A 17,768-nucleotide genomic window follows, 5' to 3' on the forward strand; every position below is an offset into this window, starting at 1 on the left:
TTTGTCGCCTCCGCGCTACAGGGACATGGTGAGGATTGTCACAAATTAGCGCTTAATAAAGCACGCGCGCGGCCGCTTTCAAACGCCTGCGCGACAGAACGGCGCGAGCCGCGCTCTCAAGAAGCGCGAACGACGAAAAAGAATTCGGCAGATCCCACGCACCGTGAGAGTCGATGTATGCGAAGCATGCGGCGGAAAGGTGACTGTGGCGTCATTTTTTACTGAGCGAAACGTTACAAAGTGACGCCAAGGATTTGCATAAATTTTATGCGCACACATATACGTTGAAGAGCGGCATATGTGCTATATAACCAGTTGTTTACAGTTGGGTAACGCTGAGTACGGCAACATGGGTTTACCAACACCAGAAGCAGTAAGCTGATATGTAGTGTTTGTCCTTGTGATGGAGAACCTAAACACGTTTCACGAACCCGTGTGTATGTGTGGAAGACGTTCCTGACAGTTCTTGAACAAGGTCATCATCACCGTGGTCAGTGAGCACCAACAGCTCGTCATGACTTGTAACTGGATCCGGTCGTGATCGCGTGGACCCTTCGGTCGATGACGAAGGGTCCATGTGTAGTGAAGTATGACGTATTGTGCACCTGTTGGAAATCGTGGATGCCTCGGTCATTTTGTCGACAAATTGTCTGTCGATAGAGCCGGCGACATGTCGGAACCTGAAGTCACGCTTCGCGTTGGTGAGGTATAGGCCGTTCAGGCTGGTGGGCCTGGATAGTGCTAGGTAGACCAACATAAATGGATGGCGCTTGTATTCGTAGACTACCTGGGCCTATGTGGCCTACGTAGCCTAGTCTACAATGCGGCTGTCAGTAAATCTGGTATCATCCTCGGTCAGCATGAGGCCATCGCCCAGCCTCTTAAGAAATGAAGAATACACTGCGGCGTTCTCGCGGGCTAATATCATACGTAACTTTCGTTAATGTATTCCTCCGGGGTCGTGCAATGCATCAATATAGCTTGCTGAATCATAGGAATACAAATGTAATGTTTATTAGACTGCTATAAAACCAGAGCAAACACCGGAACCACAGACGTTAATCTGATATGACGTCTGTATCGTAGGAGTATCATGTAGTGTTTATTGCTTTGTTGCAAAATTAGATAGCCAGCGCCATAACCACAATTGACGTTGCACCGACATTACGCCTCCATAGGCTGTTTTTTCCAAACCAGTTTATGTACCTGTCGTGGGTCTGTGGTAGAATACCTGATTGCCACGCAGAATGCTTGGGTTCGATTCCTGCTGCGGTCCTAATTTTAATTCTTTCCGTTCGTCGGGTCAACGCTGCCGATGTCGGTTTTTCTTCACGCTCTTCCATTTAAGTTACCAATGTCTGTTCTCCCCGTTCCTGGGTAGATATAAACTGTCAATCACCTGTGGCGCATACCCGTACACCGCGGCCCCTGATCAACGGGTATGTGCCACACGGGTCTGGAGGAGAGGCTTTGACGACGTACGCGACAGGATCTTCGCGATATTCATCTCATGACACGACAGTCATATTCGTCAAATCTTCTTGCCCTCCCATACCAATTTTGGTCTACACCAAGTTAAGGAGGCAATCATGAGAGCACCCAGACGTAGGCGGCTAGATAGATAGATAGATAGATAGATAGATAGATAGATAGATAGATAGATAGATAGATAGATAGATAGATAGATAGATAGATAGATAGATACGTAGATAGAAACGCTCAAAGTGCCAGAGGTTCGCTAAGAAATGCTTCGCATTTAAAACAAGCATCAAAAGACGCCGGCGCGCCGCATCCTCCTCACCCACTCGAGCAAGACGCAGACAACGCGATCAAACGCCCAGCAATGCCTGGAAACATCTGGAAGAGAAGGGTGACGCATCGCCGATGACGCCGCCGCGATTCGAACCTACGAAAAAGCTCTCGCCCTTTCCCCATGCTTAGCTGTATTACGCGACGGAGAACACTCCCGACGCTTCTAGAAACCGATTCGCTCGCTGGATTTCAAGCAAGACGGACGTGCCGGCCGCGATGTCCTGGATTACTCCTCGTACCTATCGCTGACCGGCGCCCCGTGACGGACTACTCGCCCGCTATGCCGTGCGCCGCTCATCGTCGGGACCTTCTCCGTTTCGTCGATGTTGTGCACTGTGCCTCTAGCTGTGTTTCGCGGACCCGTCCCTGAACTCCCGTGACCGTTTCCCTATCTTTCCTGTCCTCTTTTCTCTTCGTTGGATGGATGTGCTCCTCTCACTTTTCTCTCTATTTTCCTACTATTTTATTCCCTCCTTACCCCCCACCCCTACAAGGCACTGCGCCGTGTCGCCTATAGGCAGACAGAAATTAGGTGCCTTTTTCCTTTCCTGAATAACCACTGCAGAAAGAAACCGGGGGAGAAGGGATAAAAGCGTGCGACGACGAGCAGTCAGGAGGTCAGTGAAGGAGTCGAGAAGTCGAGACAGTCAGCGAAGGAGTGAGCGAGTCAGTCGGCCCGGATGGTGAAGTTACGCTAAGTGTGGCTCCGTTAGCCAAAAGAAGACGTGTTTATGATGGTGTGCGGTCACTCGATCGTCGATCTGGAACAATCGGATGACGACGCCGTGTGAGCGGTGACAAGTCACGACGACGGTTGAGCTGCGACGATCAACGCTGGAGCTGGCGTGAGTGTTTCCTTGAAGAGAAGCATTCGATTACCGTCCAAGTACTGTGGACTGGATCCGCCATTGTACGTTCGAGACTTTAATTGTCCTTGAATAGTTGTAATGCATGTGATTGAATTTGTAGCGTGCGATCTGTTTGTTTAGCTCCCGTTGTGTAAACACCATCTGAATTATATTGTGAAGCTGTAACTGGTACCAGCCGAGTGTGCATGTGTATGTATTATTTGTATTGCCTTAACTGATAATATATTTCGTTCTCGTTTGTGTTGTCCACTCTCGGCTCTGACTCGGTCTTTGGACCACAACCGGCGTTCGCTGGCGCACCAAAGGACCAACTATAAATTGTCCGCGCTTTCGTGGTGCGTTTTCGCAGGGCCGTGACGCCAGCCCTTAGAATCTGCCCGGCGATTGCCATCCCCATTAACGGGATCAGTGAAAGGATTGTAAACTTTATATAATGATGCCGCATGATGGAGTTACTTGTGAACTCGCACGACTGTAACGAGCTACCCGTCAATAAAACTTCCCTTTGTGTAGTAGCCTTGGTCTTCCAAAGGGCGGAGGCGGTCCCTTGCGGGCTTTGGACACCCTGCAAGGTCCCAGTATCCGGACTTGGCCGTCCAGGCGGACCTCGGAGGAACCAGGAGGGACCAGGCGCTCGGACTACAGGACCGGACCCACTAGGAGGGAGGAGCAGACCGGCGGACCAGGCTTCGACCCACTGCTGGCAGAGCGGATTGGGCCCACCCCAGGACGAGAAGACCACCGGGAGGGGACTTGGTAAGCGTCTACCAACTTTCCTTGCCTGCCTCTCCCCGCCCAGTCGCCGATGCCTGCGGGCGACTACCACGGGCCCCGGTCTTCGTGACCGCCACCGCCGCCACCTGGGCCTGCCTGGACCTGCTACCACATGGACCTCCTGCTGCCCCAACTTGCTGCCTGGGCAAGGATGCCCCGCCCCCAGAGGAGGACGCCTGCCGCACCAAGAGACCCGGACCAGCCAGGGCCTTCCCGGACGGCCCTACACCACCGCCGCCTACCGGGCGGGCTCGGCGACGACCAGCACCTGCAGCGGCGGGTTCCCCAACGCTCCCCGCGCCCCGACGCCTTCGGCCGGGGACCCCCGCCTCCACCGTGGCCTCGGACGGGACCTCGGCGCCGTCTTCTGCCTCGTCGTCCGCGTCGCAGCCGGGCCCTTCACCTCGGCCACTCCAAAGGCGACCGGCGCCTTCCCCGGTGGACTCCCCGCTACCGCCGCCACCTCGACGCACCCGGGTTCCGCGGATTCGGAAGGGTCCTCTCGACCAGCCCCTTCACCCTAGCAGCCCGAGGTCGAGCCCCGTCCTCCGGTCCTGGACGGGGATGCGCCGTGGTCTACACGACCACGTCGTGGAGTCTCCGCGTCCGCTACCTGAAGCGGCACTTGGAAGGCGCCCACGGCGTCGCAGTCCAGCAAAGAGTCACCGCCTGTGCCGGCTGTGCCGCACCTTTGCCGGCACAACCGCAACGCCACTTTTGCGGCGCAGACGAGCCGCCGGCCTCCACGTCCACCCAGCCCGGTCTCGTGCGCTCCCGATGCCCTTCGTAGTTCCGGCTACCGCACCTCCTCGACGCCCATCTGCGGTGGCACGATCTCCACGACGTGGCTGATCCAGTGGCCAGGGTCCCGCTGCCCCGTCTCCGGTCTTGGTCGCCGGCCCCCTACCCCATCCGGGGTGCTCTCTCCCGACACACCGGCGTCGCCCACGCCCTCCCTGCCGGTCCTTCCTCGGTCACCATCGCCGCAAGTCCCATCGGCGGCCTCTTCGCTCGTCGCGGCCCACCTACTCTCACATCGTCCACACCTGGCGAGGCACCAGCCCCGCGCGCTGGGTCACCCCCCACACCACCACTTGCATCCCCCGGGGCCGCCTCGACCGCATCACGGTCATCCTTGCCCTCACCGACTCCTCCGGAGCCGGCGGCGCCTGACGACCCCGGGCCGGATGCCCCCGTGGACGACCCGGCCATGGACCTTCCCCCGGACCACACCCGCCTGTTCGCGGAACAGGTCCGCGTCCTTCGGGCCACCCTTCGCGACGGGCCCACTGCGGAGTCTTGGGAGGCCTGCGAGGAAGGCTGGAATTAGGCCGTCGCTCCCGCCGTTGCAGCCGTCCGCCTGCCAACAGCGACGACGACGCACACGCCCCGGACGGTTAGCCCCGCGAACGCCGCCAACATCCAGCGCCTCTACCGGCGGAACCGTCCGCCTTGTCCTGGAGGGTCCCCCTCGCCTTTGCGCGATTCCCGTGAAGGAGCTTCATGATCACTGGGGGGCCACTTGGGCAGCTCGAACAGCAGACACCGCCATCCTGTTTCAGCGACCACCGGCTCCATCTCCCGTTTACACGGCGCCTTTTTCCGAGGGAGAGGTCCTGACACGCCTGCGGAAGTCTGAGAGCATCGCCCCAGGATCCGACAGGCTTACGTACCATCAGTGGAAGTTCGTCGACCCGGAGGCCCGGTTCCTCTCGGCACTCCTGGCGCACGTCAAGGACCGTCCTGATTTACATGAAGGGCGATCCGGCGGTCCCGAGCAACTGGGGGCCCATCGCACTCGGCAGCACGGCCTCCAAGCTGTATGCCAAGTGTCTCGCTGCCCACCTGCAGACCTGGATCAGGGAGCACCGCGTCTTGGGCTTTCTGCCGTTCGACGGTGTCTTTGAAATTAACTACCTTTTTCAGCACCGTTTCGACGCAGCTCGCTCTGGCGGTCCCGACATGTGCGCGGCGCTCCTCGACTTCACCAGCAACTACGGATCGGTCCCTCAGGGGGCCCTGCTCGACGCCCTCCGCGGATCCGGTGCGGGTTCCACCTTCACCGCCCACATCGAGGACCTGTACCGGGAGAAGGGAACGGTCCTCGTCGCCGCCGAAGGGACGTCCGAGCCAGTCCCTATCGCGGCCGGTCTCCGCCAGGTTTGCCCCCTCAGCGGGCTACTCTTCAACCTGGTAGTCGACACGGTGATCTGTGGCGTTCAGGGCACCGGCGACGCCCACAACATCCTGGCGTACGCCGACGATCTCACGCCGCTGGCTGATTCCCCGGACCTACTGCAACGGCGAATCGATCTCGTCGAGGCCCTAGCGACCCCGCTTGGCCTGGCTCTAGACCCGGCCAAGTGTGCTTCCTTGCACATGTGCCGGTACACGCCCGTCGGGATGCGGCCCACCATCTTTACAGTGTCCGGCGTCGCCATCACGCCCGTGCAGGACAACCAGCCCCTGCGGTTCCTGGGACGCCCTGTGGGTTTCCGCCTTCCCTCCCGCACGGGCTCGGTCATCGATGACGCCATCGATCAGGCACGCGCCATCTTCTCGTCCATGTTGGCGCCATGGCAGAGGCTTGACGCCGTGCGCACATTTGTGTACCCGGCCCTCAACATCGCCATACGGTGCGGCGTCCTCTCGAAGACCGACTGGCGCCAGCTCGACGACGCCGTGCGCCCCCTGGTCATGAGGACGCTCTACCTGCCAACACGAGCTTCCACCCATTACGTCTACAGCAGCGCTGCCGGCGGAACTGCTGCCATCCCCGTGGCCGCGGAGTTGAGCAACATCTGCCACATCGACTTCGTCTTTAAGCTCCTGACCACGGCGGACCGGGAGTTGCGTGCCATGGCCCTCTCTGACGGCTACGCAGTGGCCTCGGCTGGGAGGCGACCCGGTCGGAGCTGGAGGCGTACCTGTCGGGCGACATCAAGGGCGTCTTCCGCTCTCCTGCCCCTCAGCTCCGCTCGGTATGGACGGAGGCCCGCAAGGCTTCACGTCGGCTCCACGTAGCCTGGAGCATCTCCCCGGACAGCACGACACTCACCTGCGCCAACGTCACCATCCCGGCGACGCACCGCAACCGCGTCATGCGGTCGATCCGCGAAGTTCTCGCCGACGACCGGGACCGCGCCCTGCACGCTCAGCCGAACCAGGGGAAGGTTATGGCATGCGTCTCGGCGGACCGCGCCAGCTCCCACTTCATGCGGAGTGGTGCTTTCACCCACTTCGCGGACTGGCGCTTCGTCCACCGGGCGCAGCTCAAATTCCTTCCCCTCAACGACGCCGTCATGTGGTGCCCCCCAGATCGCGACCAACGCTTCCTGACCTGCGGCTACCCGCGGGAGACCCTGCTGCATGTGCTGGGCCACTGCATGGCAAGGTGCGCCCTGTACACGGCCCGGCACAACGCCCTGGTCGCCCGCATCCGAACCGCAGTCTCCCGGAGCTTCACCGTGGCGTTTGAGAACCGCCCCGTCGGTGACACCAGACTGCACCCCGACCTCGTCCGCGGCGAGGAGGCCATCGTCTTGGACGTCACCTGTTCGTTTGAGAACACGCGCGAGGCCTTCTTCAACGCGCGGAACGACAAGGTATCACGGTACGAGCCCGTCGCAGCGTACCTCCGCCGACGCTACCAGAGGGTAACGGTCGCAGCGATCATCGTCGGTGCATTGGGCGCTTGGGACCCGGACAACAACCGCGTCCTGCACCGCACCTCCTCCCGGCCCAACCTCCGCCTCTTCAAAAAGATCTGCGTGAGCGAGGTACTGGCAGCGTCGTGGATGATCTACCATCTGCACGTGCGCGGCGGCAGTCTCTGCTCCACCCATGCCGTGTCTTGTGCCCCCCAGCGTGATCGCACGTCACCGCGACAACCCTACGTGCTCCTGCGTGCTGTGCTTGAGCTGTGCCGTGCGCTCTAGTGTTTTGCCACCCCGTGCGTGACCTGCGCCTACGTGTGCCACACCAGAATTATGCTGCGCCTTCGCACATCCCTTTCCCGTCGGGACTTACACCCGGCCCGATCCAGGCCCGTTTGGTACATACAGCTGTGTTTTGTTATGGTTTTGATGACGTTATTGTTGCGACTACAACGTGGGAAGAACATATGGCCACACTACGGCATGTATTTCAACGTGTGCGCGAGGTACGTTAAACTATAAAGCCCAAGCAAAGTGGAGTTGGTTCCCCACGACTAGCTTTCTTGGTCACGTTGTGGGACAAGGACTGTTCCAACCCCCAGAGGGACACATCAGACAAAATCGTGTCAGCAAAACGACCAGAAAATAAGAAAGAGCTTCGAGCCTTTTCTCGGACTCACCGCTTACTACCGGGAGTTTGTGCCCAACTATGCCAAGATATCACATCCACTTACCGAGCTGATACCACATCCATAGATACCACATCCACTTACCACTTACCGAGTCCGAATAAGCTGGACCGGGGTGACAAACATCAGGATGCCTTTCAGAAACTCAAAGAAATGATGTCAAGCCAACCCATATTGAAAGCGCCTAAACTCGAAAGGCCTTTAGTGTTGCGCACGAGCGCATCATCGCGGAGTTTGGGAGTTGTTCTACTGAAAGAATACAATGGTCACTTGCACCCGGTGTCTTACCCCAGTAGAAAACTGATACCTCCTCAAGCGGCATACTCCACCATTGAGATGGAATGCCTCGCCATCGTCTGGGGTGTGCAGAAATTCCATGTTTACCTGTACGGCGGGCCCTTCATTTTGCAATCAGGCCACCAGCCTCTGAAATATATCAACTCTGCGCGAAAAGTCAACAGACGAGTACTACGCTGGAGCCTACTCCTCATGGACTACGACTTCCGCGTAGAATATATTCGCGGTTCGGATAATGTCGGTGGTAACTATCTTAGTCGCACATCTCTTACTCCGGAATAGACTTCCTCGCGTAGAGACACCCAGCGTACTTAACGCGAGTATTACGTACGTACTCTATGACGATGTCTACCCTTCTTTATCCACCGCCTCGCTGCTCTTGAACTGGGGGAAAGATGTGGTAAAACACTGACCGATTCTGGATTTGAATGAAGTGCGCGGGAATCGCCGTGACGGTGGTATTGGAAGAATTAAGAAGCGCGACTATGCTCGTGTTCGTGCGCGCTCGAGAAAATCTCTCGAGCGACGGGGACAGGTCAGCGAGCGGCAGAGACGGATCGGTGATCGAACATCGGCCACGCCCCGACATCTCGGTCCTGCCCTACTGGTCCGGGCCTCGTCCCGGCTCCCATAACCGCGGGGTCCTTCAAGGCTGGGCTTCGCCCCACCTCTCCCCGTATCCTGTCTCCAGGGAAGTTCCTGACGGCTGACCGCTGCTGTCCTGTCGCGGTTCGAGACGCTGTCCAAGGAGCTGTCTCGGTTCCGTTCTTGGCACTCTTCGTGACGCGGTTCCCGTCGTCACTCCAGGCGTGGTCCCAGGCGTCCACTGCAGTGCTAGGATGCTTCCTGGCTTCCTGGCCTGGGCGAGCTAGGCCGGGCTACGCCCCGGTACTGACTCAGGGGAGCATGAAGCGACCCGCCTCTTCACCCTGACTGAGAGCGGCTGGGTCGACCACACGGATCCACGCACCAAAGCGGACCACATCGCGGTGTGAGTAGACAAACTTTAAAGCTAACCCGCATAAGGCCGCGAACGCGCATAAGTATGTGTTGATGTAGTGTAGTGTATTTCTACATGAAGTGGTGTCTTTTGTCCCCGGGTGATCTCTGTGCACGTCTGGCACAGAGATCACCCACATTTGCCCACATCGTCTGACATTGTTTCTTCGAGAGACTTTAAACACCTAATGAAATCGCTGAATCAGCAGATCGCTTTATGGAGGCACAAGGGCAGAAGAACTTGCTGGTACTCAAGGGAAGGCCGCAAGGTGCTAAAAGAGAAAAAGAAGAAGCTCTGGAAAGACGCAAGTCCGATGTTTTGTTTTCGCAAATATGTATACAAAACATCCGACTGTCGTATGCGATCCAAGCAACAATACTGTACGTATTGCCGAAAGACTGGACATATTGTGAAAGACTGCGGACACAAGGTATCAGGTACAAAAGAAGTCACCGGTTGTGTTTCAGGGAGAAGTCGCACCTTCAACACAAGTCAAGACTCGAGTCTACGAGATGACGAACGAGGCATAGGCGCTTCTCGAAACGCAGGTTTTAACAGGCAAACCACACTGCCAATCATGGCTGAACAGCCATGACATGCCAATCATGCAATGAATATTGTTTGAAAAGGCTGTGTCTGTTATGCGCGACACGGGCAGCAACAGTGTGGTGGTACGATGTTCGCCATTCCCGGATACAACATTGACAGGCACAATGGTTACCTTACTTTTGGCTGACGGTAGCACCACTGAGGCACTGGATGGCGACGTGCTCATCTCGTCATCATATTATTCAGGGGACAATGTTGCGAAATCTCTCGACAACCCTCCGTTTGATGTCATGATCGAATATCTGCCAGGGGCTCACGATCCCCGTACTCCCTTTGCGATCCCCGTATTCCCAGCTCAGAGCGAAAAAGGGAACATGGAGGATCTCGAATCAATGCCCGCAGTGGTTATTACAAAGGTCGTGGGGAAGAGACAAAAGGAGGTAATGAACCTCAATCAGGTCTCACGAGAGACATTTCAACCGGAGCAGGAAAATGACAAGAGCTTGGAAGGTGCAGAGCTAAGGTGAGCAAAACCTTCAAGGGTAAGGGATCAACGGCCTGCTCGTTCTACGTACGCGGTGATATACTGTACCGCTCTTACCACTTTTTTGTCCCGGCAAAACGATCGAACAAGCGATGGTGCCGAAAACGTTACGTGCGCAAGTTCTCGAGCTAGCCCAAGAAAACCCCCTTTCTGAACATCAAGGCATCCAGAAGACTACCGAAGGGTTACTGGGCGCGTTTTATTACGTTGTTTTCAGGAGGCCGTCAAAAGGTATGGCAAGTCGCGCGACGCATGCCAACGGTCGTTCCCGAAAGGAAAGTGGACAAAGCACCACTTGGCCGTATGCCGCTCATAAACACGCCATTTGAGCGAGTGGCCGTCGATATTACAGGACCACGTTCTCCAACATCACGAAAAGAAAACAGATATGCTCACGCTGCTGGAGTTTGCCACTCCGTATACTGACGCGATACAACTGCCAACTATTGATTCACGAACTGTAGGCGAAGAGCTTGTGGAAATGTTTTCGCGCATAGGATACCGAAGGAAATTCTGTGTCATCAGGCATCATGTTTTCCCACTCCACCCCACACTCCAAACTTGTATGAATTTATGGCAATGAGAATGGTGATCCAAAACCCCTCGAGAGTTCCAACTCCCAACCGAAGTCAATCAGGCATCATGTTCTGGCAGTACCTGGGGACAGAGACCGTCTCTTTTGCTACTGATTCTGCCAGAGGGTATTTCCGCCATAAAGGACCACATGTCAGCCTCATCATCACAACCTTTTGGCCTTTTGGCTAAGATCGAAGTGTCTCAAAAGGTCGGAGGCGGTCCCTTGTGGGCTTTGGCCACCCTACAAGGACACGGTATACGGACTTGGCCGTCCAGGAGGACCAGGGAGGCCCTCGGAGGACCCAGGAGGGACCAGGCGACCGGACCACAGCCCAGGACCCACTACGACGGAGGAGCAGCCCAGCGGACCAGGCATCGACCCACTACCGGCGGAGCGGACAAGGCCCACCTCAGGAGGAGGCGACCACCGGGAGAGGAGTTGGTAAGCGTCAACCGCCTTTTCTTGCCTGCCTCTCCCGGCCCGGGAGAGGCCTCTCCCTGCTGCCTGGACCTGCTGCCTGGCCCTCGAGGATGCCCGGCCCCCGGAGGAAGAGGCCTGCCGAGCCGGGAGACCCGGCTCAGCCGGGGCCTTCCCGGACTGGCCCCACGCCGCCGCCACCTGCCGGGCGGGCTCGGCGACGACCTGCACCCACGGCTGCGGGTTCCCCGACGCCTCCGGCGACCCGACGCCTTCGGCCCGGGACGCCCGCCTCCACCTCGGCCTCGGGCGGGACCTCGACGTTGTCTCCTGCCTTCTCGTCGCCCTCGTCGCAGCAGGGCCCCTCGCCTCGGGCGCTCCGAAGACGCCCGGCGCCTTCTTCGGCTGACTCCCCGGTGCCACCGCCACCTCGACGCCCACGACCCGGCTCTGTGGCCTCGGATGGGACCCCTCGACCACCCCCTTCACCTGTACTACCCCAGGTCGAGCCCCGTCCCCCGGTCCTCAACAACGGCGTGCTGACGGACTACTACCCCGTTCCCGGCACCCTCCGCTGCCTTCACCGTGAGTGCGACGCGGTGTACACGACTTCGTCGTGGTGCCTCCGCGTCCGCTACCTGAGGCGGCACTTGGAGGGCGCCCACGGCGTCGCAGTGCGGGAGCGCGTCACCATCTGCGCTGGCTGCGAGGCGCCGTTACCGGCGCAACCTCACCGCCACTCCTGCGGTACCGACGCACCACAGGCGTCCACGTCCGTTCAGTCAGGTCTCGTGTGCTCCCGATGCCCTCGGGAGTTCCGCCTACCGCACCACCTGGATGCGCATTTGCGGTGGCATGATCTGCACGACGTGGCTGGCCCTATTGCCAGGAGTTCGTCGCCTCCGTCCCCGGTCCCGGCCGCGGCCTCTTCTACGTCATCGGGAGCAACCCCTACCGACAGCCCGAGGTCGTCTACGTCCTCCTTACCGAGCCTACCCCGGTCTCCGTCGCCGCCACTACCATCGGCGGCCCCTCGGCCCGTCCGTGGCCCACCTTCTCTCTCGCCGTCAACACCGCGCGAGCACTCACGCTCGCCCGCTTCGTCGCCCCCGGCATTCCGTGTTCCATCCGCCAGGGCCGCGTCGACCGCTTCGCGGTCATCCAGGTCGTCGCCGACTCCCTCGGAGCCTGAGGCGCCTGATGACCCTGGCCCGGATGTTCTGCAGGCCGACGTTGCCGATGCCCCCGTGGACGTGCCGGCCATGAACCTTCCCCCGGACCACACCCGCCTGCTCGCGGAACAGGTCCGTGTCCTGCGGTCTACCCTGCGAGAAGCCCCTCCTGCCCAGGAGGCTCGGAACCAGGCAGTCGCTCTAGCAGTGGCGGCCGTCCGCATCCCTACTGCGTCGTCGGCAAGTGCTCCCCGCCAGATCAACCCCGCGAACGCCGCCGACATCCAGCGCCTGTACCGGCGCAACCGTCGGCGGGCCGTTCGCCTGATCCTCGAGGGCCCCTCCCGCCCCTGCGCGATCCCCTTGCAGGAGCTGCAGGATCATTGGGGGACGACCTGGGCAGCACGTACGGCCGACACCCGCCTCCTCTTCCAGCGACCGGCAGGCCCCGGCCCCTGTCAACACCACACCCTTCTCCGAGGATGAGGTCCTTGAACGCCTCCGCAAAGCCGAGAACACCGCCCCGGGTTCGGACCGCCTCACCTACCACCATTGGAAGTCCGTGGACCCGGAGGCTCGGTTTCTCTCGGCGTTGTTCAACGCGTGCATTCACCATCGCCGCACGCCGGACTCCTGGTGGACCTCGAGGACCGTCCTCATCTACAAGAAGGGCGACCCGGCGATCCCTAGCAACTGGCGGCCCATTGCACTTGGCAGTACGGCTTCCAAGCTATACGCCAAGTGCCTCGCCGCCCGCCTCCTGTCTTGGGTCATGGAGCACCGCGTCCTATCTCACTGCCCAAAAGGGCTTTCTCCCCTTCGACGGTGTGTTTGAACTGAATTACATTTTCCAGCACCGCTTCGATGGGGCGCGCTCTGGCGGTCCAGATATGTGCGCGGCCCTACTGGATTTCACCAATGCGTATGGATCGGTCCCTCACGGGGCCCTGCTCGACGCCCTCCGCGGATCCGGTGCGGGTTCTACCTTCACCGACCTCATCGAGGACCTGTACCGGGACAACCGGACGGTCCTCGTCGCCGCAGAGGGGACGTCCGAGCCTGTGTCCATCGCCGCCGGTCTCCGCCAGGGTTGCCCGCTCAGCGGGCTGCTCTTCAACTTGGTGGTGGATCCGGTTATCCGAGGAGTCCAAGGCACCGGCGACGCACACAACATCCTTGCGTACGCCGATGACCTCACGCCGTTGGCCGACTCACCCGCAGCGCTGCAGCGTCGCATCGACCTCGTCGAGGGCCTCGCGACTCCACTTGGCTTGGCGCTTAATCCAGCCAAGTGTTCATCTCTGCATATGTGCGGGGGAACCCCTGTTGGAATGCGGCCCACCGTCTTCACGGTCTCGGGAGTCCCCATCACGCCGCTGGAGGACAGCCAGCCGCTACGTTTCTTGGGACGTCGCGTGGGGTTCCGCATTCCAACAAGCTCAGGATCTGTCATCGACGACGCCATCTCGCAGGCCCGCACCATCCTGTCTTCCATGCTGGCCCCTTGGCAGCGGTTGGACGCCGTGCGTACATTCGTATACCCGACGCTCAACTTCGCCATGCGGTGCGGGGTTCTTGGCAAGACTGACTGGCGCAGGCTCGACGACGCCGTACGTCCACTCGTCAAGCGGACCTTGTATCTCCCGACAAACGCATCCACGCACTACGTGTACGGGAGTGCCGCCGGCGGAGCTGCTGCAATCCCCGTGGCCGCGGAGCGGAGCGACGTTTGTCGCGTCGACTCCGCTATCAAACTTCCCACCACGGCGGACCGGGAGCTGCGGACCCTGGCGCTATCGGACGCCTACGCGGTGGCCTCGGCGCGTCTCGGCTGGGAGGCGACCCGGTCGGAGCTCGAGGCCTACCTGTCGGGCGAGATTGACGGCGCCTTCCGCACCCCTGCCACCCAGCTCCGGTCCGTGTGGACGGAGGCCCGCAAGGCTTCCCGTCGCCTACACGTTTCGTGGCACATCTCACCAGACAACACGTCCCTGACCTGCGCCGACGTAACCATCCCGTCGACGCACCGGAACCGCGTCATGCGGTCCATTCGCGAAGTCCTCGCGGCGGACCGCGACCGCGCCCTGCTGGCCCAGCCCAACCAGGGAAAAGTCATGGCCTGCGTCTCGGCGGACCGCGCCAGCTCTCACTTCATGCGGAGTGGGGCGTACACCCACTTTGCCGACTGGCGTTTCGTGCACCGGGCGCGCCTGAACCTTCTCCCTCTCAACGGCGCCGCCATGTGGGGCCCCCCGGACCGGGACCAGCGGTGCAGGACCTGCGGATACCAGCGGGAGACTCTGCCGCACGTGCTGGGCCACTGTATGGCAAGGAGTGCCTTGTACACGGCCCGGCACAACGCCGTCGTCGCCCGCATCCGCACCTACAGCATCGCTTTTGAGAGCCGGCCTGTCGGAGATACCGGCTTGCGGCCAGACCTTGTCCTCGTTCGTGGAGAGGAAGCCATCGTGGTGGACGTGGCGTGTCCCTTCGAAAACACGCGCGAAGCGTTCGCCAACACGCGGAACGACATGGTCTCCCGCTACGAACCGGTCGCCGCCTACCTCCGCCGACGCTACCAGCGGGTCACGGTAGCAGCCGTCATCGTCGGTGCGTTGGGCGCCTGGGACCCGGATAACGACCGCGTCCTGCGCCGACTCTGCTCCCGGCCCTACCTACGGCTGTTTAAGAAGATCTGCGTCAGCGAGGTGCTGGCAGCGTCCCGGAACATATACCACGTCCACGTGCGCGGCGGCCGTCAATAGTCGCTTGCTTCAACGTGTTGTTCAAGTGCGATGGTGTGCCTTGTGCGATGGTGTGCTGGTCTGCTCCAGTGCGATGGTGTGCCCCAGTGCGATGGTGTGCTCCGGTGCGATGGTGTGCCTTGTGATCTGTCCCCCCAGAGCATCTGTGCGTGCCCGGCGCTGTGTGATGTTCCAGCGTCTTCTCCTGCTCTCACGTGCGCCCCCAGGACTTTGATGCGTGCTCTCGCATGACTCTTTACCGGGATTTGCTCCCGTATCGGTTCAAGCCCTGTTTGGTACCCCCGGTTGTGTAATTCTCCAGCCCCACTTTTCTTCGTACCAAACATTCTCTCACAGAACTAATGGCCACCATCGGGTGCTACTGCAAATGGGGTTTTGCGCTTTCAACCCGGAAATCCATAGGGGCCATCCAACGAGAGTGCACAGAGAAGCTCCTGCGCAACCCGGAACAGTTGATAGGGGCTTCACCACAAAAGTGGCAAAATTTCGTCAATCACGTGGATACGCTCAACCTATCAAACTCTAACTTGCCAATCACCTGCAAAGGCAGCTGCGCTGGTGGACAGGTCAGGATGGTCAGAGAAGCGAGTGATCCCATGCCAGTGAAAGTAAACTTCAGCATGGATTCCCAATGGAATTTGATCAGCGACAACCCCAAAGCAATAATCAAATTCGAGACTCTGAGGATGATGGTATCTGAGGATGATGGTAAAGACAGTCCATTTCAGCAGAGTGGGATTCCCTCTCTTACGTCCTGATACCGATACTTGCTCCAAGCAAAAGCTTCCACAGGTTCCGAAGGTGTAGAGAAACCCAAGAAATACATTGGAGTGTTGGGTGATTTCCTTTGCTGCGCATTGGAGCATCTGTCGAGCCAACGTGGAGAAGGGTCGTATTTCTTGCTGAGGCAACCAATCCACACAATGACTGTTGAAAACTTTGAACCTGGTGGCGATGATATCGTTGTTCAGGTTGCCCCTCGAGACGTGATACTTCAGTGTCCCTCATGTTTTACCTCGGAGTTATTGAAAGAGGTAGAAGAAGAAGAATATCTTTTATTGGGGGAAAAGGAAGGGATCTAGGAGCTAGATGGGTGAGGCCCACTGTCCAAGCCTCCACTGGCTTGTGCCACCAGCCGGACATGGTCCAGAAGCGCTAGTTGCACCTCCGGGTCCGAGCTAGCGAGGAATGCCTCCCATTGCTCAAAAGTTTTCTATGCTGCACGGTACAAAGAGATTTGTGGGGGGCGCCATATTTCTGCCGTGCGCATCGCTGATGAGCAAGAAGCTCTCGCGGAGGCATTAGAGCAGGGTCACTGTCTTGGTCCTCGCGAAGGTCATCGTGTGTAGTGCGGGGTAGTGGTAACTGGGAGGGAGGATGGTGCTCCGCTGGGTTCGTGAGCGCTCGAGCTAGAGCGTCCGCCCTCTCGTGACCCTCTAGGCCTGCATGTCCCGGGCACCAGACCAATTTAGAAGTGTTTTTCAAATCGTTGCCAAAGAGGTTACAAGTGTTTAATTGGAGACGGCCTTTCGTAAACAGTCGGCACGCCTCTTGCGAATCCAAGATTATGGTGATGTATGCCTTCCCAACATTTCGCTCTCGATTTTTAATCGCCAATGCGATGGCGAAACACCCTGCCTTGGCGGTCGAAGACGTGTACAGGGATACGCAGGATAACATGCTTCTCGTGTCGCTAGCTCACTATTGTGACTACTGAGCGCTTCCAATTATATCTGGAAGCGTCCACTCTCTCCTATCTTTATGGCATTGTTTGGTCATATTTCTAAGGATTGGAGCGATCGAGATATCCATTCGGACTGGTTCTGGTATTTCTACCAGCCCCTCGTCCAAGTTTCGCGGGTGCGGCGGAATGCCCGCCCTTATCAGGATCTCCCTTCCTGACTTCGTCTGGCTGAGAAGGTTCGTCTGAGAGATTAATGTAGCTGCCTTCAGCTCGGCGTACGTGTTATGCACGCCAATCTCGAGCAGCCTGTCTGTCGGAGTGCCTATTGATAAGCCTAATGTCGCCTTGTAAGCCCCTCTGATAAAGAGTCCACTTGCCCTTCCTCGCTCTTGTTGAGCGTGTGGAATGGCAAGCTGTAAGTCAACTTGCTCATTAAGAGTGCCTGCACTAAACACAGTGTCGCTTTCCTGCATGCCCTTTTTGTGGAAGAGGTAAACAGCCTACTTCAGTTCAAGCAGCTCAGTTCCACTCCTTACCATCTGTCCAGAATGACAAGGCCAAGAAAAGAAGAGGAAGAAGGTATTTGGAACACATATTTTCAAGGCCGCAGTGAAAAGAAAAAAAGGAAGACGAGAAAAAGAGCGCGCGTGGGAGGCCAGATTGGAACAAGGGGGCGCGCGGAGTGAAGAACGTGAGAGCCGGGACACAGCGTTCGAGAGGCGGACAGCTGCGCAGCTTCTGGCTGGGTCTCTCCTCCATCTCCCGCCCGAGCACCGGCCTCGGCGAGTAGCTCAAGGAACTACCGACGACCCTGGGCTGCAGTGTATCTCGCCCGAGCACCTGCCTCGGCGAGCAACTCCCGGTACTACCGCTGCAGTGGTTCCTTCAACATTTACGCCACCGTTGAGCATGGATACGGCGTGTCGTCATCCAGCTTGAGAGGGGCTAGCAACGGACCGGAGG

The 17,768-nt window shown here is 58.8% G+C and overlaps 2 protein-coding genes across 2 annotated transcripts; both read left to right on the forward strand.

The window, feature by feature from the left end:
* Positions 1-3,567: 3,567 nt before the first annotated feature.
* Positions 3,568-4,785, forward strand: LOC119376910 (zinc finger protein ZFPM1). The gene is made up of 2 exons (XM_037646579.1): positions 3,568-4,152; positions 4,246-4,785. The coding sequence occupies exons 1-2, from the start codon at positions 3,568-3,570 to the stop codon at positions 4,783-4,785; spliced, it is 1,125 nt and encodes a 374-aa protein (XP_037502507.1).
* Positions 4,786-10,020: 5,235 nt separating this feature from the next.
* On the forward strand, positions 10,021-17,491 carry LOC119376911 (uncharacterized). The gene is made up of 7 exons (XM_037646580.1): positions 10,021-10,169; positions 11,015-12,667; positions 12,726-13,125; positions 13,211-15,100; positions 15,191-15,266; positions 17,362-17,384; positions 17,423-17,491. Exons 1-7 carry the CDS (start codon positions 10,021-10,023, stop codon positions 17,489-17,491), a joined length of 4,260 nt encoding a protein of 1,419 aa, XP_037502508.1.
* The last annotated feature ends 277 nt before the right edge of the window (positions 17,492-17,768 follow it).

The sequence above is a fragment of the Rhipicephalus sanguineus genome, unplaced genomic scaffold (genome assembly GCF_013339695.2).
Source record: "Rhipicephalus sanguineus isolate Rsan-2018 unplaced genomic scaffold, BIME_Rsan_1.4 Seq273, whole genome shotgun sequence".
In the NCBI taxonomy this organism is placed as follows: Eukaryota; Metazoa; Arthropoda; class Arachnida; order Ixodida; family Ixodidae; genus Rhipicephalus; species Rhipicephalus sanguineus.